The sequence below is a fragment of the Polypterus senegalus genome, chromosome 17 (assembly GCF_016835505.1).
Source record: "Polypterus senegalus isolate Bchr_013 chromosome 17, ASM1683550v1, whole genome shotgun sequence".
NCBI classification, from domain to species: Eukaryota; Metazoa; Chordata; class Cladistia; order Polypteriformes; family Polypteridae; genus Polypterus; species Polypterus senegalus.
This window is the reverse complement of record NC_053170.1, coordinates 62,650,717-62,674,531: the sequence shown is the minus strand read 5'-3', so window position 1 is coordinate 62,674,531 and position 23,815 is coordinate 62,650,717. Positions and strand designations below refer to the sequence as shown.

At 37.4% G+C, this 23,815-nt stretch overlaps 1 protein-coding gene across 1 annotated transcript in view; it reads right to left on the bottom strand.

Moving 5' to 3' along the window:
• Positions 1-2,360: 2,360 nt before the first annotated feature.
• The window catches only part of gnav1 (guanine nucleotide binding protein (G protein) alpha v1), a 345,398-nt gene continuing 323,943 nt past the window's right edge, over positions 2,361-23,815 (bottom strand). Inside the window, exons 8-9 of the mRNA XM_039739505.1 lie at positions 20,568-20,655; positions 2,361-6,250 (exon numbers count right to left, since the gene is read on the bottom strand). Coding sequence (XP_039595439.1) covers positions 6,060-6,250; positions 20,568-20,655 — 279 coding nt within the window. The 3' untranslated portion in view covers positions 2,361-6,059. The remainder of the gene's footprint in view (positions 6,251-20,567; positions 20,656-23,815) is intronic.

Sequence of the window (23,815 nt, the reverse complement as noted above, 5' to 3'; positions counted from 1 at the left end):
AAGCTCGTATTTACATATGATGACGATATCATTTTTAAGGTGAAATGCAGCAAAATGTTTATTAAATTATACAGATAAAACTTTAACTTCATTTAATCTATATTCTTCACTGGGAGTGTCGTGAAGGATAGAATAATTAAACATGTACTACGAAGATATTTCAAAGTTTCTTAAACGTTTTGAAGAATCGGCGCTAAGCTTACAGATGGCTTAACTTTTATTACAGAGCTGATTGTGTGGCGATCAGTTACTTGGGGAAAGAAAAGCAAGGACTGCAGTGGTGGCTACGCCAATATACAGTATATTGAATATAAAACAGAAAGAGAAAATAACAACACAGCTAAAAACGCAGCAACAAATTTCGGCAAAAGATAAATGCTTGTGTCATGAGCACGCGGCGGCTATGCAGTGTCTGCAACGGTCCTGGCCATCCACCGTGTATAAGCTACCTTACTGACATTGGCAGGCAAAGGAGCCACCGATTCTTCCTCTGCCCAGTGCCTCCACAAGCCTAGAGCCGCCCCTGAGTACTGCTGCAATAAATTATTTCATCGAAGTGAAACACATGTTTAATAACGTGATTTAACTCCTATCATCATAAAAATGATATCACGTATACATCTCAGTATTTTAGTTATTCAGAGAGCTGTAATATCATGAATGTAATGGATTCTGTGTCCAGTTGGAGGAAGAGAGCCGGTTTAAGAAGCAAGTAGTGATTCACACACATAGGCACATAGAAGATCAAATACAAAACAAAGCATTTAACGTGCTACTTTAATTACAATGTGATTTGAGAAACTGGTTAATTAAACGATTTTAAGATGAAGTTTATGATGTTCTACTTTAATGACAAAATAAACTACGTGATTAAAGTGGAAATGTCGAGATTGAAGTTGACATTTCGTGCTTTTTCCCCACCGTGTGCCTTTTTTATCTGTACCCTAATAATCTTTCATATGACACTCAGACAGTGGGCTACATCTTGGCTTTTCACAGCGACTTGATATGTGACTTCTTTTTTATTTCCGGCACTGTGCGATTTTGTGAACGTGAGCTTTCAAGTTTCTCCAACACGCTATGTCACTCGATCAACTTCCTTTTGTTGATTATACCACGGTTTATTTGAACAAATAGTATGTTTTTCCTTTGCCTCCACTTGGTATTTGCTGAAATTCTTATATTTTCCCCCGTGCTTTTCACAGAAGGCTAAGCTTAAGGGCGATTTATATTCATTTGCATATTCAAAGAGGGCGTAATTCTGGGAGGAGTTGGGGCGTTACATAAAACGCGTGCACAAGAGTTACTTTTCACGCTGATTGGGACTTATGTAGCGGAAGAACATGGAAGTTGGAGTACGCACAGATTCTTGCATCTGGAATTTTCTGTGCGTAAGCACATTTCGGCTTTTGTGCTTACGCCATGTTATAGTGCGAGTTCTACGCACGGTGTTATACATGAGGCCCCAGGTCTTTTTGAATTGTTTTTGCTGCCTCCTCAGTGTCTGAACTTCCTCCAATTTTAATGTCACTTGCAAATTTCACAAGTTCACTAACTACACCGACATGTATGTCATTACTACAAATCAAAAAAAGTAACAGTCCAAGGACAGACCCACCCACTGATGACCTGGCTTCACATTAGCATTCTCCTTTTACATGCAGTCTTTTTCTCCTGCCAGTTAACAAACTTGAGATCCAGTTTTGAAGGTTACCTCTGATGACTACAGCATGTTGTTTCAGAATTAAGCTTTGGTGTGGGACCATATTAAGGGCTTTTTGAAAGTTCAAGTAAATAATGCCATATTAGCTGTGCTACCTGTGTAAGACTTGTTGAAATCTAAGTAATCAACAAAGACCCATGATTTTCACTTGATACACAATTCATCCTTTTGGTCTGGTGTATTAATAACGCACCTGATCCCTTCCCTCTTCACACAGAGCCACCCATTTTCACTTGTTGGTCTCGGCGTTGCTCATTGAACTGCTTTGCAGGGAAAATGCAGGTGCGCTCACTACCGCAATGGGCTGGTTTAGCAACTCTAGCCTAGTCATGATGCAATTTTGGTTTTCCTAACATGTGTGTTGATTTATCGTTATTTTCATTCATCCATTGTAACAGTACCAGTCATAAGCATTACAGATATAAGCCTAGTTCAAGTGGCCCAAATGGGTGTAAGAAAGTCACTACCATGTTGCTGTTGCCGGCGTATAATATCCAACAAAAGACAAGGTCGGAAAGACCAATTTTAGACTCTTATTTTATATTTTTAATTACCCTTTTTACCCTTCTTCTACATGTTTTGACATTTTTCTTCCTAACCCTAGCAACCAGACAGGCACACCAACAGACACTTGTGCTTTTATGAAAGTGGATTTTTATTTAGGTACTTTTCTGATCTCTGTCCATTTGGTAGATTACTCTCTATTGAATTATTCATTGTTAACATTTACAGTTCATCATCTATTGGAATGCACTTTGTAATGCATGTAGTAATACAATGCCTTGCATTTTTCACTGTAACAGATGGGACATCACAAACAGTAATTCTTTAACGCACTCCATACCAAAAGGCATATAACAGAGACATAGCAACTGAATGGACACACAGATACTGTATATACACACAAATACACTTGGTCATTAATTAAGGTGGATTTTCATTTAGTTACTTTTCTAATTTATTTCTTATTAAAGTTTCCAGAATTTGGCCTGGTATAGAAATTAGACTTACCGGCCTAGAATCACCAGGATCCATTTTGCCTCCCTTCTTGCATATCATTCTAAAACTCAGTCATTGGTTGCCCCAGACACTTGCAGCAAAGAGAAGGTTTAGGGCAGCTTCAGTTCTTTCTGTTAGGTTACCTCTATGTAGTCGGTATTCAGTTCTGATGCCGTGATTGTCAGTGTTGTGGTCTCTGATTGCTTATCTTTTACTGAATCTATGAAGGGGTTGAACAATGAAGGAGATGGGACGCGATGCTGTCTTAAGCCAGTCTTGATGTCAGACTTGTCGGTTACTTGGTCTTTAACTTTTTCCTGCTGAATGAGTGTGTGCTTAACCAGGACCATAGCAGTTCTCTGGACCTCTTAGGGTACTTTGAATTCTTGAAGAATCTCCCATGTTTTTGGTCTATCAGCAGCGTCATAAGCTGCCTTCAGATTCATGAAAAACATGCACACTAGTTACTGTCGATTCAGTGCCATTTCAAGTACCCTGTTGAGTAAATATGATAAAAATCTGATAATCACAGCCTCAGCCTTTCCTAAAACCTACTTGGTCTTGGATATATCCTTTTCAGTACACTCACGTAGTCTTCAGAGAAGTCTTACTGAAATCAGTGTAAAATGGAAAAATACAGAAAAAAGTTCTAACTCTGGCATCCTGACCACTGGACCACATAAGTGCAGTACACACTGTGTGTAAATCTGGGGGATGGGCTGTTGGTCAATGTTTGACAAAAGTTAATTCTGTCTTGCTCTCAGATTATAATTTAATTTCCCTATAAAAATATAGCAAAGGGAAAAGGGCTCTCATGAATTTATTTAAAAAGAAACCGGTTTTATTCTGATTCAAATATTTAAGCAGTTCCACCTGTAATGGGTAATTGGTGCTACAGCCTTAAATACCAAAGTCCAGAGTCTGAACTATGGTCTCTATCTTTGTAGATTCTGCACATTACAAACACATTTGGGTTTGGTTAATCGGCCATTGCACACTGGCCAGTTCAGGGTGTGTGTCCTTTGATGCAGAAAGCACTTTTCTTACCACAATGGTTGAAGTTTCAATTCCTGGACTCTATAAGGCTGCCCAAGTCTAATCCAGCTGAGGAGATGATGTCTCTTTTCTCTATGCTTTGGGAAGATGAATGCTTATTTTATTTATAGCGTAGAGCATTCATCACCATCACCCTCACACTGATGTCTACTTTGTTCCTTGTCTACACCCCAACATGGATATACTGTATGGAGGCTATAGGTAATCACAGTTATGCATAAAACACTTGCATTTACATCATGATTCTATCAAACTCTGAGTTCTAAATTAATTTCAAGATACAGTATAATCCATCCATTTCTCCTGCTCTCCTCACGTGGCTAACACTTTGTTTGTGAGATACACTTTCAAGAAACGATATGTGTCTGTGGTTTGCAACTGAGGTATGAGTATGTTTCAATAATCACAGCCTAGTTAATGAAAGGGAGTCAAATTCTTCAGGCAGCAGATGAACCCGAACAGTGCGAAATGGACCTTCAGGGAAAGACAAACAGATACAGTAAGCAACCAGAACCTCCCCAAATCCAGGATTCTTCAAGGAACTTCATCATCAACACATTTCAAATTGTTCCAACTCTGCTATTAAATATCTGCATCAAAGGTGCTATATTAAAAGGAGAGAGAAAACAACTAGCAAATCAACGTTTTGGTAAGTCAAAGAAATATTTTACATACATATTATACATGGCAAAAAATATATAGAAATAACTTTTTTTAACAAGATACTCACAATCAAGTTCATTTACAATAGTCATTAAATTATTTGCACATTAAGAGTTAGTGTTTAAACAAACAAACAAACAAACACATGGACACATTTAAATAATGTAAATACAATTTCAGTGTCAATGCTAGCTGTTTCTTGAAGGCACTTCACAGAAAAGTAACATATTAAGTTCACTTTCTTTGTCTTAAGTTAAATGCCACAGTCAAGCTTAACACAATCAACTCAAACATACAAGTGATTCTTGGTCATAATTAAAAAAAATAAAGACATTATAGACATATGAAATTTACAGTGAATATACAGTGTTTCATATACATACTGTACGTAATACTCACAGTCCTTCCCAATCCTTGAGTTTTTAACAAACTATCACAGTTGCATAGGTCAGTATAATTTATGTCTGGTTTATAAAGCAAACTTTCTTTGGTTTAATATACTTCGGAGATGTATGATGTACTCATAATAAAGGAAAATTCTGGGTCAGATTACAGATTTGGAAGATACTACTGCCTTGGCTCTGAATCTTCTACACATATGCTGATAAGAAAATAAATATTTGAACAGTTAATTGTCACTATCAAAATTTTGGATATCGGGCAGAAAAAGTGGACAAATAAGAGCCTTACTTAAAGGTCTCAACTCAAAGGTGAGTTATCCAAAAAATGTTATTAAATCAGAATCCATTTGTTACTCAGTTAACCAAAGACTGAAAATGGCAAATGTACAGGGGCTAAGTTCTAACTTGAAAGCAAACTAAAGCAGCCCCCAAATGCTTATTTTGTCATTTGTTTTCATTAACCCCAGCTGTCAGAGTTGTCACTGCCTATTAAATCATTTAATAGAAACCATCTTCTAAACAAAATATTCAGCAATGTCAAAACATATTATCAGATGATCAGAATAAGGGAGATAATTATATCATTTTGTTTTGTAGTTATGTTTACGTAGAGTTTATAAAACTGTAAATTATTTAACAAAATATTCTAGATGAGGAAGTCCGTTACCCCAAGCAGGGCTGCATAGAAAGAATACAATTAGGACCACAGATTTCTAACAGCTATGAAATTCTTCTGAGATTGAAGATATAAGATTAAAATGGTATGATTTGTTTGTGGCTTCAGCTTTGCAAATAATCTGTGTGTCTTTTAAATTGTTACCTGAGTAAGCACCAAGCAGCTCACTTGCTTTTGTATGTTCAGACACATCTCCTCCTTCGCTCCCCGTCATCTGAATGATGATGATAGATGATAGAAATACAAGTCTACAAAAACGACTTTTGAAAATCAGAACAATGAAAAATGGAAACATTTTCAGGCATCTTTCATCTTAAACACTTTGTTTTAAACAACAAAACAACGCAGATGCTTTCTGATTATATCATTTTCATCAGACAATATCAAAAAAAATACTTCACTTCATTTTTAAGAGTGAAGAATAAAACACTCCCTTCAACATAGCTGCAATCTTTTACTTCAGTTTTAGCATTCTTCATGGTGGCATTTATCAGCCATTTAGTGCAATCATTTCCAGGCACTTAGGTTTCTCATCACTTAATTAAAGCAATGAAACAGCTTCTAAATTTTCCTTTATGATAGTGTCCATAACGACTTGGAAGACAATTTGCACGTTGGAGGTGTCAGTTGCAGTGGTGAAATGGTGGTATATCAGCTTGCTCGGAGTTTTATTGAGTGACAAGAACAATCCAGCAATGTATCGAGCGGCTGCATCCACATCACAGTCAGCACCTGAAAGATGGGCAGGGAAAAACAATAAATTGGGCATAGATAGCCATCACATCAGCACAATGCATCAAGCAGCTCCAACTTAAAACTGCTATCTCTCTGTTTTTTGTTTCCCTTTGTCTCAGAAAGCATTTTAATTTTTTGATTAACGTTTTCATTTTCAACAGGCAAGGATTCAAGGAACTGTGTGCAAATGGGTGCAAAATTTGCACCATCACCAGATTATGCCTCAAGGAGATTTTTTCTGAATTAACTGAAGTGCAATGTGGACTAGTGCATGAGCCACTGCTCTTTAAAATGAATAGAAATATTGGATAATGAAATTAACAAGTCAGAAACATTTTATAGAATGCTAAAGGTGGTGGATTAAGACTAAGGTAGTTTGGACATGTGGAGTGAAAGTCAGGGTGAAGAGCTTAGATGGAGATAGAGAAGGAGAGGATGAGTGATGCCAAATAAGTCATGTTTGGAGGTGGTGTTAGATGAAGTAAAAAGAATGGGCCTCATCCTAAAGGACGTGCAGGACCATGGAGAGTGCAGGAAAGATATGGGGGGAAACTGGCTAACCTGAGTAAACCCTGAAAATAGCAGTTATACTGGTGATGATGATGATGACACTAAAATAGGTGGATCAGCAAAAACCATTTTGTAATTTTGGCCTCTGTATCATTGTAAGGGCATAACCACCTAAAAGAAAGGAAAGAAAATAATTTTTTTGATAAATAAATTTATCATTTCCGGCACCGCATCCGAGTGGCAGCCTTTTCAGCAGCTCCGTATATGACTTTATCTTTTTACCTTTTTATCTCTATTTCACTGATCACTTCTACCGCTTTCTTTTATGTGGAATTGCTCCCTGGACACTTTACTATTTTACTACTTGACATGGATTTTTACACTCCGAGAATCGCCTATTCAAGTAGTCAGCTTAAAGCACTGAGAAGAAATGCTTATGCTGGTGTGGTTCCTTATTTACCTGACGAGGTAAGAAGACGATATCGGGCAGCCAGCGGCAAAGATGAAAGATAAGATTAAATCGAGACAACTTGAGAGAAAATGGCGTTATAAACCGTCGGTGCCTTCTGTGATCCTGGGAAATGTGAACTCACTACCAAATAAGATCGACGAACTGGCTGTGCTGGTGAAAAATGTCAGAACCTACAGAGAATGCAGCTTGCTGTGTTTTAGTGAAACGTGGCTAACGTCTATCATCCCAGATGCTAACGTGGAGCTACCCGGGTATAGCACAGTTAGAGCGGACAGAGACGCAAGTACCTGCGGAAAGAAGAAAGGAGGAGGACTCGCTCTCTATGTCAATACAAAGTGGTGCAACTCAGGACATGTAAACGTTAAAATCTCCACTTGCTGCAAGGACATCGAACTGTTGGCCGTAAGTCTGCGTCCCTATTACTTGCCCAGAGAGTTTGGACACGTGATTGCTGTTATTGTTTACATCCCCTCAAGCTTAACGCGAGATGGCGAGTGACATCATCCATTCCGCAGTTGCTAAGTTACAAACGCAGCACCCTGAGGCACTTGTGCTAATCGCTGGAGACTTTAACCATGTAACGCTGGACAAAACATTACCTGCCTTCTCCCAGTATGTGGATTGTAACACTCGGGAAACAGGACTATCGACCTACTGTATGCAAGCGTTAAAGACGCATACAGCGCCACCCCGCTGCCTGCGCTTGGGAAAGCAGATCATAACCTGGTTCTGCTTCAGCCTCAATACAAACCAAGAGTGAGGGCGCTACCTACACTACACGCTCATTCAGGAAGTGGTCCCTGAGGCAGAGCAGGCTCTGAGAGACTGCTTTGGAACTACAGACTGGGATATATTGCTGGGGTCACATAGTGAGAACATTGAAGAGGCTGTTGAATGCACAACTGATTACATCAACTTCTGTATGGACATTGTAGTTCCAGTAAGAACAGTATGCTGCTATGCTAACAACAAGCCATGGATTACAAGTGACATCAAGGGCCTTTTGAACCAGAAGAAAAGGGCTTTTAAAGGTGGTGATCAGCATGAGCTCAAGCGTGCAGAAGGAACTCGAGTCCAGCTCAGGGCGAAAGAGCAGTACAGGAGAAAGCTGGAGCAGAAGTTGCAGAACAACAGCATGAAGGAAGTGTGGGATGGGATGAAGATTATCACTGGCTGCAGCTCGAGCGGGTGCCGCCATCGAGACAGACGTGGAGAGAGCAAACCAAATGAACAACTTCTTTAATAGGTTTGATCACAGTAACCCACTCTCACCTCGAGTACTGCATCCTCCAACCATCCTTCTGCTGATACCAGCATAGGTGAGACATCCCCACCCACAATTACAGCAGCCCAGGTGAGCAGAGAGCTGAAAAGACTTGTGCCAGCAAAGCAGCGGGTCCAGATGGTGTATCGCCACGACTGCCGAAGGCCTGTGCGTTGGAACTGGGGAGTCCTCTACAGCGCATCTTCAACCTGAGCCTGGAACAGGGAGAGTCCCAAGGCTTTGGAAAACATCTTGTATCACCCTGTCCCAAAGGTATCACGTCCTAGTGAGCTGAATGACTTCCGCCTGTTGCTCTGACGTCACATCTGATGAAGACCATGGAGCGGCTGCTGCTTCACCACCTGAGGCCACAGGTCCGCCACGCCTCGACCCTCTGCAGTTCGCATACCAGGAGAAGGTGGGAGCGGAGGATGCCATCATCTATATGCTACACGATCCCTCTCCCACCTGGACAGAGGCAGTGGTGCTGTAAGAATTATGTTTTGGACTTCTCTAGCGCCTTCAACACCATCCAACCTCTGCTCCTTAGAGACAAGCTGACTGAGATGGGAGTAGACTCACACCTGGTGGCATGGATTGTGGACTATCTTACAGACAGACCTCAATATGTGCGTCTTGGGAACTGCAGGTCTGACATTGTGTTCAGCAATACAGGGCGCCGAGGGACTGTACTTTCTCCGGTCCTGTTCAATCTATATACATCAGACTTCCAATATGACTCGAGTCCTGCCACGTGCAAAAGTTCGCTGATGACACTGCTATTGTGGGCTGCATCAGGAGTGGGCAGGAGGAGGAGTACAGAAAGTTAATCAAAGACTTTGTTAAATGGTGCGACTCAAACCACTTACACCTTAACACCAGCAAGACCAAGGAGCTGGTGGTGGATTTTAGGAGGCCCAGGCCCCTCATGGACCCTGTGATCATCAGAGGTGACTGTGTGCAGAGGGTGCAGACCTTTAAATATCTGGAAGTGCAGCTGGATGACAAATTGGACTGGACTGCCAATACTGATGCTCTATGTAAGAAAGGTCAGAGCAGACTATACTTTCTGAGAAGGTTGGCATCCTTCAACATCTGCAGTAAGATGCTGCAGATGTTCTACCAGACGGTTGTGGTGAGTGCCCTCTTCTACGCTAATGGTGTGCTGGGGTGACAGCATAAAGATGAAAGACGCCTCACGCCTGGACAAACTTGTTAAGAAGGCAGGCTCTATTGTAGGATTAAAGTTGGACAGTTTAACATCTGTGGCAGAGCGACGGGCATTAAGCAAACTCCTGTCAATCATGAATAATCCACTGCATCCACTGAACAGTGTCATCTCCAGGCAGAGGAGCAGCTTCAGTGACAGACTTTTATCACTGTCCTGCTCCACTGACAGACTGAGAGATCGTTCCTCCCCAACACTATGCGACTCTTCAATTCCACCCGGGGGAGTAAATGCTAACATTACTCAAAGTTATTGTCTGCTTTTTAAAATTTATTTATTTATTTATTTTTTTTTTCATTTTTTCATTTTTATTACTATTTAATTTAATATTGTTTCTTTGTAACAGTATATTGCTGCTGGATTATGTGAATTTCCCTTTGGGATTAATAAAGTATCTATCTATCTATCTATCTATCGAAAAGAAGCTACTAGACTCGAGAAATAGTGCTGATACAACTGAAATGTTTAACATTATGGAATTTTTTTAAACTCTCAAATTAAGTTTTCTTGCAAAGTAATACAATCCAACAATGCATTGTAATTTTATCACTTGTGCATTATGCAATATTACCCTTTTCATTCTTAATCATTCACCTCCCCGTTTCCCCACTAAATGATAAATCAGGAAACAAAGCTATTAGTGTATGTCCATAAGCCACCACAAAGTAGAGGTGCATACAAGGTTTTTATATCAGACCAACACAGCTGGGATGACTGAAAGGGCAGAAAGAGGATGACAGACTAATAAAACTATGGATGGAAACGTAAAAATAATGGCTGACATAGAGTTTGAATGAACAGAAAAATAAAGTGGAAGATGGCATGCAGCAATGTCCCTTGTAGGTCCCTTAGTATATTTTAGAATGAGTAGTTTAGAGGTACTGCATATAAAGTGCATAACACTTTACACTATATTAATCCACATCCAGCACAAATTGTGGACGAACATAATTAACTTTTGTTCCACTTATGGTTTGTGATTCTGAATATACAACCTTTCACCTTACACATTTTTAAAGATTCGAAAGGTGAGACAATTTTTAAGTTACTCTGAAGTTGCAGTGGTACCTGTACAGTTGGTTAATACTGGTGGGTCTATAGTACATAAAGATTTTGAAACATGGTTCATATTACATTAAACAAGACTTCTTAAACAAGTTTTTTTTTTTGCAGAAAGTTATTGTACACACATGGTGTTCTCAAAAAATAAAATACAAAGAGCCCTTAAACTTGAAGATTAAAGATATATTTCTCTCTAATGCACTGTGACAAGATACTGAAAAAGCTACTTGATATTTTCAAGTGTGAATGTACTGTATTCTTTTGTATTTGAGTTACTAAAGGTCTAACTACCATGTTTGTGCCAGTAGGTGGTGGCAGTTTCAATGAAGAAGAAATCTGTGATAATCTTTTAAGGAGGAAACTAAAAGTAATGTGGTGGTATACTAGTTAGCACTACCTCATATCCCAATTAACTGTTTGTGTTTTATTTGCAGCTTTTCCACACGATTCCAGTTTTTAACATCAAAATATAATAAATACTTAAACAACAAAAAATGCACATAAGGTACATTATACAAAAGTCCAAACCAACAAAATTCTTAAAACAATGTCACAAACCATGATGTTTTTGCATACATTTGTCATGACAAGTGTATGGTCTCTGGTTTGCTTTTGTAGGATTTCAAGAGATCTACAGTATTACAGGAAGTGAAGATACAATAAAGCAAGTACCACATGAAGAAGACTTTGGACTTTAGGTTGCTAAGAATTAAACTGCTATTGCCTCTCTGTGAGTAGCTGCTCCCAATGGTTCTTAACCATTTCTCTGTAAATGTTATATTTTTACTATTTCATCCTTTTCTTTGAGCATTGGAGGCTTGTTTTGGCTTCAGCTTCAAAGAAGCCTTTGTTCTGGGGACTAGGCTGTTTTTTGAAGAGTAGATAACTGGACTTTGCAGAGCTTACTTTTAGACCAGTAATGGTCATCTTTCAGTGGTAAAGAACTTGCTAGTCCAATGGAATTTCCACGGAGTAATTAAATTTCAAAAGCGTGTGGTAGATGAACTGGCAATTCCAAAGCATCCCAGTGTAAGTGTGGATGTGTGCTCTACACTTGCTGCCCTTTCCAAAAACCACTCCCTGCCTTGTGCTGAAAGCTGCTGGGATATTCCTTGGACCTCCAGGACCCTAAATTATATTAAACGTATGTACTGTTATGTCCCATGTCACAACATTATTGCTATCCAGGTTTTGAAGTGGATGATGGAATGGATGATCATATTTTGCTTAAGAGAAATGTGTCAACAGAAATTATGTAGTTGGCAAAGAAAAAAAGAACAAGATTAGATAGATTTAGAAATAAGTTATCGTAAATTCCCAAACCTCACTCTGCACACTTACTCTGCCACAAAGACAAAACCATATATGGGTGATGTCCTTACAAATGCTGCTGATTTACTGCCTAACGAGTAAAATAAATAAAAAGGAACTTCCTAAACCTTAAGATAACACAGCTGTCTACAAACTAAACCACCCTGTTGATAATCACTGTCATGCTTACTTTTTTATCTTTTCCTTCTCCTGCAGATTGAGTTACCATGATGGCTTAACAGATAAAGACACACAGCCGAATTTACAAATTAAGGTACATTTCAAACCCGATGACATTAATTGTCTCTCTAAGATAGTAATCTAAAAATAGAATAATGTTTTTAATGAATTATTTCAGGTGTCCACTTTCTTCTGATTAATGATGTATAGGTTTAAAAGGACAAAACCGAGACAAAACATTAAACATGAAAAATAAACTAATAGAGAAAATTAATAAGCAAGTACCTGTGCTATTACCAATATTTGAAAGAAAAACTTCAACTGCAAAATTTAATTGTACAGTACAGGTAGGCACTGGCAAAGCAACTATTTTCACGTTTATATTTCATTCCATAGTCAGTGCTACTGTACAAACGGATGTGATGTGCAGTACACAGTGTTCATATAATAATAATGCAGAATTATGATTGACAACATTCAAATAAAAAGAAAGATAAATAAATATTAATCAGTTCAATGATTTCTTAATTGTTTGGTAAGTGACATGCAGTCATGCACTGTAAGGATGTACCATTTCAGAAAGTGTTTGACTTCTCTATACAAGTTCATGACTAAACGTATTTTATCTATGAAATGATAACCTTTGCTTGAAAAGTAATCTTTGAGTGAGCAATGTAGAATACTGCACACCAGTAGCCTCATTCATAACGGCATGTGTAGAGTTCACACTAAAACATGGTGTACGGACAAAAATGGAAATGTGCGTACGCACAAAAAAATCCAAATGCATAAATCTGTGCATACGTCAACTTCCATGTTCTTCCGTTACATAAATTCTGGTCTGCGTGAAATGTAACACTCATGCACGCGCCTGTCGTCCCTCCCAGACTCCTCCCAGAATTACGCCTCTTTGAATATACAAATCAATATAAATAGCACCTTATGTTTTGCATTCTGTGAAAAGACAATGGCAAAAGCACAGGGGAAAAAGAAGAATTTCAGCGAATACCAAGTGGAGGCAAGAAAAAACTTACTATTTGTTGGTTTGAGCAGTGATATAAACAAGAAAAGGAAGTTGATCGAGTAACAGAGTGGCGGAGAAACTTGAAAGTTCAAGTTCAGAAAGTCGCCAAGTGCCCGAAATAAATAAGAAGTGGTCAGATATCAAAGTTGCTGTAAAAAGGCGAGTCGTAGGCCACCATGTGAGTGTCATATGGAAGTGTATTAGGGTACAGAGAAAAGAAAAACAAAATAGGGACACAGTTGAAAAAAATGTCCAAATGTCAAATTTAATCTCGAAACTTCCACTTTAATCATGTAGTTTATTTTGTCATTAAAGTAGAACTTCATAAACTTCATCTTAAAATCCTTTAATTTACTAGTTTTTCAGATCCCATTGTAACTAAAGCAGCACGTTAAATGCTTCTTTCTGTGTGTTCGTTTATGTGCTCTATGTGTATGAATCACTGTGTGCTTCTTAAACAGGCTTTCTCTTCCGCCAGCAGGACAAAGAATACATTACATTCATGATATTACAGCTCTCTGAACAATTTAAATATTAAGATGTATACTTGATATAATTTTCATAATGATAGGTATTAAACATGGGGACACGGTGGCGCAGTATTAGCGATGAGCTTGCACCCTGTCCACACATTGTTCCTGCCTCCTGCAAGATTCTTGCTGCACCCTGTGCGACCCTCAATGAAATAATTTACTGCAGCAATGCTGCCTCTCTCAAACGTACTAACCTCCAATTGCACACGCATAGCACATTTGAGGTCCTGCTGAAACATTCTTTCGGTTTGGGTATGGACTTTATTAATTCTTTTTATCAATTCTGATTAAGACTTGGCTTTGCATTTTGGATCATTGACTTGCCGCATGACCAAACTATTTTTAAATATCAGGGACTCAGTCTTACTTTAATACAAAATAAAAAAGGAGAAGTTACCTTTGATTATGTTACAATTTTAAATGGGCATATTTTCTGTACTCAAAACCCTGCTTTCTAGAGTTTAGAAATATTACAACAGCAAGACAGCATAGAGCTATACAGCAAAGGTCATAGCAGAAATTAGGAACGAATAGTGTGTAATCTCAGCTTTTAAATCACTACACTGACAACAAGAAGGTCTGTTTTCAGCTTTAATGGTCAGACCCCAGGTCAAACTGGAATACTTGTTCATTCAAGTGTCTAAAAAGAAAAACAAATATAGCCACAAGGTATTTATTAACAATTTATAAATTAACATGGTAAAAAATATAGCATACACATATGTGGAAAGCCAGAAATTAGCAATTAAGTCATGTTTGTCAATTGTTCATTATTATGACACTTACACTAAGTTAAGGCTGAAGGTCCATTATTTTGAAAACATTTTAAATGCAACTCAGTAGACTTGTTCCTTTAACTTTATTGCTAAAACATTTTGAAATAATTAATATTCTTGTTTACTATGATGTTTTGCCATTGGAATTTTTTTGTAAAAATATTCTTTAACACATCTTCGAATACAGCAAAGGATCTGGCTGACAAGAGTAACTACTAGCAAAGATGGCCACCAAATGGAAAAAAGAAAAGGGAAGAGCACAGAAAGAACCAAAAGTGCAAAAATCAAAATGATGAGTTCCTTGGTATTCCATTGTGAATAAAAATGAACTTTTAGGAGAAATGTGAAATGGAATCTGTTGGAGACAGCTGAGAGGCAAAGAAAAAAGGTGATAACCTGTGAGAAAACTGGCAACATCATTTTGGGTACAAGAGAACAGGCAAACCAACAGAATACAACAAAACTAACAGAAAGAGAGAAAGCGAGCATGACCATCGTGAAATGATAGCAGGCCGATGCATTACCTCCTGGTAAAAAAGGGAAATCGATCTCATCCCAGGAGGGGCAAGTGGAACCCTATTGGGCAATTCACACAACACACAACCTCAAAGCAGCCTACCACATTTGAGGATTCATAGGATTTACAGATGCTGGTGAACTGGCAGGACTATGAGGGAAAAATAACCCCCAGGGTAATAAAGGGAGAGTGGAAAAGACTAGGTAACATAAGGACAAAAGCCAAGTACATCAAGTGTCATTTAAAGACAAAGATTTTCCAAGAATGTCAGGTATAAAGGAGGGTTTATTATTTTGCATGGACTTATTCTTAGACACTTTGTTTTCCCTATAATTTTTTTCCTGTGAATATTTGATACATTAAAGCATAATTTTTCTGAATACTTATTCCTTTAGCTAGATATCTTTGTAAAATAAAAAACACCACTTCACATTGGGATATTGATCACTTATTGTCAGTCTTAAGTAAGGCAAACTAATAAAAAAATATGCAACAATTGTACCGCTAAACATACAAATTTAATCTCTGAATAAAAACAAACGGGCAAAAGGATGTGGCAAAAACAAATACTAGAAGGTACAATACCTTATTTAAAAATACTTCATGCAATATTTATAAAGAGCAATAGAGTGAGTTACTGAGGGATGTTGTTAGGAATGAAACAAATCAAATGCAGCTCACAAAGATGAGGTCAATTTAGTTGACCCTTTAGTATAAAATCCAATTTTCCTTTACAGTCAATAAATCATAATTAACATTAAAAAGGTATTTCGATGATGCACTGAAAGCACTAAGGCTGAATTATAAAAACCCCAGGGCAAGAACTGTGCAGCATGTAGCCATGGGACATGATTATATGATCTGATTGCTCCATTAATGATGCTAAAAGGATTTAATAAGCGGAAAGTTGCTGCCAGGAAAATAAGAAATATGTTGGATACTTCATAAAGCTATGTTTTGAATTTAGCATTTAACTTGCATTCCAGCACTGATTTTCTCAGCCATACTGCTTTACTGACTTTACTTACTTCAGGGTCCCAAATGTACTAGCTTGGGGTGAAAAATCACATATAATATGGTTACTGAAATTGAAAATGTCATTTCAGAAGTTAAAATTCCAAAAGTTTTAAACTACCTAGAAAACAATCATTCTCAGGTGTTGCAAATTTTATTTATATATTTGCAACCACTCTTAGATAATTTTAAATCCTGTTATCTAATTTTATTTCTAATCTTTAGATATGTATTGATATTTATTGCCATATGCTAAAAAAGAACTAATACTTACATGAGCAGCCCAACGTAAGTCCTAGAAGACTACCACATTATCTTCTCCTTCAGTTAATTAATGACATCTAACAAAACCTCATAAGATTCCTAGATTAAAAATTAATTTGAATAAAAGCATTCTTTCTCTAGTGAATTATCTGGCATGTCAGATCAGGCTGGATACGTTTTCGCTGATGGAATCAGAACAGATTAAATATCTGGGAGTAATTATTACCAGGAAACTAAGACCTCTTTGAACATAATTGTGGTGGTATAATGAAAAACATAAAAACGATGTTAATAGAGTCCTCCCTTCATCTTATTTTAACTAAGAGAATCAATATTGTCAAAATGAATATCCTTTCAAACGTCCTATATGTTTTTAAGAGAACTCCTATACATATACAGTATATCAACAATTTATTCTCCAAGAACTTGGATACAATTTTAACATTATTTCTCTGAAACTCAAAGTGGTCAAACATCAAAAAAGCAATTCAACAGAGATCTAAAGTAGAAGGCAGCATGGCACTACCTAACTTTCAACATTATTACTAGGCTGTAAATATTCATGCAACAACATAATGGAAGCTAGCAGAAGTTCACAAATCTACACTGGTTTTGCTTGCAATGAAAAAGAAATCATGTTCTAAATCTTCTTTGTATGCTCTGGTCTGCACTCGATTCAACACTAACTTTGTCAAATATTCGTAATTTAGTGGTCCACCATGTACTAAAGATACAGTATGTAACCAATAGGTTATATGCGCACAATATTGCTGCCGTACCTCCTGTGAAATTTCAGCCAGCTCAGTCACTACAGTTGCGTCTTTTGCTTAGTGGCAACAATGTCAGAGAAAAAGTAGTTTAAGTTTCAGCGTACATATAGCTCTGCAGCTGAACATTGTCATGTACCTTTATATCGAGCTTCCAGTAAGTACAAGAAGGTATTTAATTTTCATAGATTTGTCTCTTCTGTGGAAATCCGATCTAAATGGATCGTCGCAGTCCAGAGAGAGAGCTTTACAGCTAGTCCCCATACCCAAATTAGTAACTGTAATTTCACAAAAGAGTATTTTCGCAAGCTGGGGTCTGAGACAGGACAGCAATTATGTTGAAAAAGGAGTGGAACAATTTGTCTATTCCACTTTCAAGACTGGGGATTTGGGAGAGGAGAAAACGACCAATGGAGGATGACACACAGAGTGAGGAGGAGGATGATAAAATTTTCAAGGACCATGATTATGTTTCAGCTCTAGATCCAGAAGCTGTGAATCTAGCAATTGATGAAAACCTGTCTCTGAGAGAGGAAATCCTCCAGCTGGGGAAAAAAAATTAGACCCTTACAATTAAGCAACATGTTGGCATTCACCATTTTACAGGCTCAGACAGAGACATTCACTTTTTACAAGGCAAGATGCCCAGCAGACTCATGTTGTTATGTATTGTAGCATCTGCACCGAGAGCAACAATGGATGGATTCTCTGCTCTTTACATGACTCTTTGAAGTGGCTCACTATTCTTAAAAGAACTGCTTGCCTTTTCCTTCACTATTTGGAAAAAGAGCATTCAACTGTGCAGAGTTGCAGTTTTTATAGGCACACCTGCTATTGATAATGTAATGCCAGACTCTTCCTTGGCCGATATAACATTTCCAGCACCGTTGCAGTATTACATTTACATACATATTAACCTGTCCCTGAGTAAAGTTTAATAACTAATTATTGGAATTCTGTTTATTTTTTTTAAAGAAGCCTAATGTAATCACATATTTGTCCCATGTAAGTTCATAATAGACACAAATGTTTAATATGACTGGATCTTGCCATTGTAATTATGGATGTAGCTTTGTAGCAAATTAAGACCTCCAGAAGAGTACTGAGGTTGCCACCAGATTTAAGGAGCAGAGAAACCACTGTTTTTTTAAAATAGGGGATGATTGAATCAGGCTACAACTAAGACCTACAATGTTCCAACGACACCTGAATATTAAGAACACATCAAAAAAAAAAATTACCAAACAGATTAAATATATTCAGCAAACAAATATATTCATATTCATTATTCACTATATTTAGAAAAGAAAGATAATGACAAAAAAAACCAAAACAAATACCACGAACAACAACCCCCCCCCTCCAATGATATTTATAGTCCTGAAAAAGTCTTTACAGTAGGTGATTAAAGTGGATCTTGAAGTGCAATCACCTGTTAACAGACAGAAAGATGTGGCGGAATACTTCTTAGTAAACTGTTTCCTGGAACATGGATCGGGAACACTGTCCTGTCACCAGAGTCCAGAAAGTAAATAGTTTCTGAGGTGCACCTCTTCACAAAGGTCATTGATGGACTGAATTGGGAAAAAAAGAACCCACTACATTCCTAAATCTGGTGGTCGTGTACAATCCTTTTTGCTGCAAACATCCAGGTGATAAAGGAGCTTAAGTTCTGCTGAAGATGAAGCTGATCGAAAAACGAACAAATCAAAAAGTCCTGCCACATCCTTCTCTTCTGGTTTTATGTGCACAGTGCCTAAAAACCCCAAACTACAAATCCCACAAACCCATCCGCATTCGAACAAACCAGTTTAAAGACGCAGATTCCATATTTACAAAAAGAATCTGCGAGACTAGTGTTGTTATTAATATGTAGCAATCACCAAACAGGACATACCTATAAACAAATGAAACCCCCTATGGGGCACTGCTACAGCTTTAAACATATAGTTTGAAGATCTTCTGCTTTTTAGCTCCCAATGTCTGGCATAACGTTTGAATAATGCGACTTACATCATTTACCATAAGTTTGGTCACGTCTTGAAGTGATCAGGTAAAAAAAAAAACACCATAGCTTATCAGTTTTGATATCAGTGCTGGAAGTGCAGCTGCTGGTTGACGCAGAATCCTGAACAGAGTGGGCATATGGCCTATTTAGCTATTTTTTGTTGTTCCTATATGTGATAATCACCTAACACATGCAGCAATTATTCTAAGGAAGATGCTTGGCATTATGAGAGATATCTGTATATTGATGATGTATTTGCATCTTCATCTCTGAACTTTAACCTTCCAACTTCACACATTTTATCCTATATACAAATTAGAATCTTAAAATTAAAAAGTATGTGTTGACTAAAGCATAACACTTGACTGTTTCAAGAAAAAGTAGAAACTTTTTTAATATCTCATTTAATAATTACCACAAATTAGACAATTTCAGCTGAGTTACTCACACATGGGCAGATGATTAAATTCTTAGAGAATAACTATGAAAAAATGTGTTTGCCTGGTGTTTAGAAGCAGTGATTCTAAATGATTCAAATATTTAAAACAAAACTGTTGTTTGAAGTGAAAAAAACACCCAAAGGTGCACAACTAAACTTACAAAAATAAAAAAAATAGAAAAGCAAATGCCTAGTTGTAATAACTGATATAATGCCAAATGTAAATTTTGCTTATTTATTTTTTTCAGAAGATATACTTTTAACTTGTTTCATTTAACTGACAGCTGACTGTTAACTTTATAGTTAAGAGAACATTTATATGATATATTCTAAACATTAATACTGTGTGAGGTATTTTAGTAATTCATATAAATTTACCTTAGTAGATACATTCATATATTGAAAAATTACACTTTGATATAACAAACAACATTGTTTTCAAATATCCTTCAGTAAAAATGACAATAGAAATATGTTTTCTGTTTGTAGATGGCAGTATTATTATGCTATCTTTCAAAAAAACATGTAGTGCACATCAATTATTCTTCTTTTAACTGGTATTAATGGAAGATTAAATGGTATAAGTTACACACTTCACTGACATAAAACAATTCTTGTTTATTAACTTACTCTTCATTATTTGTGTTGAAAATGTTGCTTTTATTCTGGCTCCTCATAACACTGACTGAATTAATTTTGTTTCTGCTTCACAATCAAAGCCTTGGCTAAAACAGTGTTTAAGGTATGATTTCCATTTAGATTATTCTTGATGTAAAAAAAAAATAAAAAAATTATAATGTCATGCCAGTATATTTGTGCAATTTGTTCTGCTGTCTTTTCCCACTCACTCTAATAATCTATAAATTACAAGAAGCTAACTTGCTATTGTAACGTCCAACTGTGTTAAAGAGAAAAACACAGAAGCAAACTGTATGAGGTACTTACCTCTAAATTGTGGTAAGTACAGCCTCAAATGTCTCCCAGAGTGCAAAATCTTCTCTTGGAATAGATCGATTTTATTTAGAAACAAAATCTACAAAGGAAAGAAAAAACATACAGTACACTAAATGTAAACACAACACACATTTCCTGTTCTATTTATCTGTATCTAGGCCACACAGTCTTGTCAGTAAATTAAATCTACACAAATTTCCATACACCCCTAATTTCTAATACATATTATAACTCAAATAAACAAGATAGGATACAAGATTTTAATCTAGAAGAAAATGTTCTAACTGTAGGTCTTGCTCAGATCCCATGTGTCTGTGGTTAATAGTCGGGGTCTAAGCATAGCACTCTGCATTTATATACTGTATTTCTCAAAAGAATCATGAGTAAGGCAGTATTTTAGCATATGAAACATGTTGTTACATTAGAGATTTCAAAAGAATGTATTCTTCAAAGCATGAAATGTTTAAAAAATGTAGGTGAATGCCCATCCATCCATTTACAAAAACGTTCAAATCAAGGGTGTAAGAATCAGAAAGCATATGCCAGCAACACTGGGTTCAAGACAAGAATCAGCTTTTGATAGGGCAACAGATCATAGTACTGGACTCTTATTCATAGCACCAGAAATACACAGGCACTCATATGAGTTAATTTAGAGTTGTCGATTAACCTAATCGGAATGTTCTTGGGATATTTGAGTGAAAACCAGAGTACCTGGTGAGAAACTCCTCATGATCAGAGGGAAAAATATAGCGCGAAAAGAAAACAGACAGTGACCAGGGGCCTCATGTATAACGCCGTGCGTAGAACTCGCACTATAACATGGCGTAAGCACAGGAATCTGTGCGTACTCCAACTTCCACGTTCTTCCGCTACATAAATCCCGATCAGCGTGAAAACTAACGCTTGTGCACGCGCTTTACGTAACGCCCCAACTCCTCCCAGAATTACGCCTCTTTGAATATGCAAATGAATATTAATCGCCCTTAAACTCAGCCTTCTGTGAAAAGACAATGGGAAAAGCATGAGGGAAAATGTAAGAATTTCAGCGAATACCAAGTGGAGGCAAAGGAAAAACATACTATTTGTTCAAATAAACCGTGGTATAATCAACAAAAGGAAGTTGATCGAGTGACATAGCGTGTTGGAGAAACTTGAAAGCTCACGTTCACATTGTCGCACAGTGCCAGAAATAAAAAAGAAGTCACATATCAAGTCGCTGTGAAAAGCCAAGATGTAGCCCACTGTCTGAGTGTCATATGAAAGCTTATTTGGGTACATAGAAAAAAAGGCACACAGTAGGGAAAAAGCACGAAATGTCAACTTCATTCTCGACATTTCCACTTTAATCACGTAGTTTATTTTGTCATTAAAGTAGAACATCATAAACTTCATCTTAAAATCGTTTAATTAACCCTTTTCTCAAATCACATTGTAATTAAAGTAGCACGTTAAATGCTTTGTTTTGTATCTGATCTTCTATGTGCTCTATATGTGTGAATCACTACTTGCTTCTTAAACCGGCTCTCTTCCTCCAACTGGACACAGAATCCATTACATTCGTGATATTACAGCTCTCTGAATAACTAAAATACTGAGATGTATACGTGATATCATTTTCATGATGATAAGAGTTAAAGCACGTATTAAACATGTGTTTCACTTCGAAATAATTTATTGCAGCAGTACTCAGGGGTGGCTCTAGGCTTGTGGTGGCACTGGGCAGAGGAAGAATTGGTGGCTCCTTCACCCAGCCAATGTCAGTAAGGTAGCTTATGCACGGTGGATGGCCACGTTCGTTGCAGACACTGCATAGCCGCCTCGTGCTCATATGACACAAGCATTTAACTTTTGCCGAAATTTGTCGCTGCATTTTCAGCTGTGTTGTTATTTTCTCTTTCTGTGTTATATTCAATATATATTGGCATAGCTGTCACTGCAGTCAGTGCTTTTCTTTCCCCAAGTAACCGATCGCCACACAATCAGCTCTGTAATAGAAGTTAAGCCATCTGTAAGCTTAGCACCGATTCTTCAAAACGTTTAAAGAACATTGAAATATCTTCGTAGTACATGTTTAATTATTCTATCCTTAACGACACTCCCAGTGAAGAATATAGATTATTTAAATGAAGTTAAAGTTTTATCTGTATAATTTAATAAACATATTTTGCTGCATTTCACCTTAAAATGATATCGTCATCATATGTAAATACAAGCTTTATAAAGTGGCTCAGGTTGTGCGATATTATAACTATAGTGCAAGTTTACAGTGTGGTGATTGTACTTATAAGTACAAACAGTTCTACAAGGTGCATTTGATTGAGTGCATTTAAAGTTCTTGGGATGAAACTGTTTCTGAACTACGAGGTCTGTACAGGAAAGGCTTTAAAACGTTTTGCAGTGGCTGAGACAGCGTGTCCATGAAACTGTATACCGATAATTCTCTTTCCGATCAGCTGCTGCTGTGATTCACACTCAGAAACAGTGATATAAATACTCCGAGTGGTGCAGTGAGAGTAATATGGAAAAAGATGATCCGCTGTGGCAACTCATAACGGGAGGAGCTGAAAGAAGAAGAACAAGAACAAGAAGAAGAAGAAGAGTAACAACACTAAAGCAGTTATGGTATTTGGAATACTATGGCTGTTCCCTGAACCATTATATTGTTACAAGTTAATTACAATCAGATGTGTTACACTAATAAACAATATGCGGTTAGTTTCAGTGTATTTATAAAGCTGCGTCAGGAAAATAAGGTGTAACCACACAGGAACAGTACCATTGCTTTGACGCTGGGTGCCGCCAGTCTGCAAAACCGAGCGGAGAACTTGCGTACGAAAAGGCATGAGGTACCGTGGAAAAGTGCATGGCTTTACGCCAAGTGTAGGTTTTATACATCGCGATTTGAACATGGAAAAGTTCTTACGCAACATTTCTGTGCATGCGCACCGTTTATACATGAGGCCCCAGAAGAATAAATGCATGTCAAATGACAAACCAAGTTTGTCTTCAAATCACAACCCTAAATTGTAGTCGAAATTTACACCTAAATGTCTAAGGCCAGAAAGCACAAGAAAAGAAAAGCATGTGCAAATATCAAGGCTGTCTTCCAAATCTCTGATAACCCTGAACATCTGGGGTGACCTTTTCTGCATTTGCATGTTACTGCATAGCAACATTTAGCAACTGTACCACAAGGTGGCGGCACCTGCAAAAAACCATGATGATGTTGAAACGAA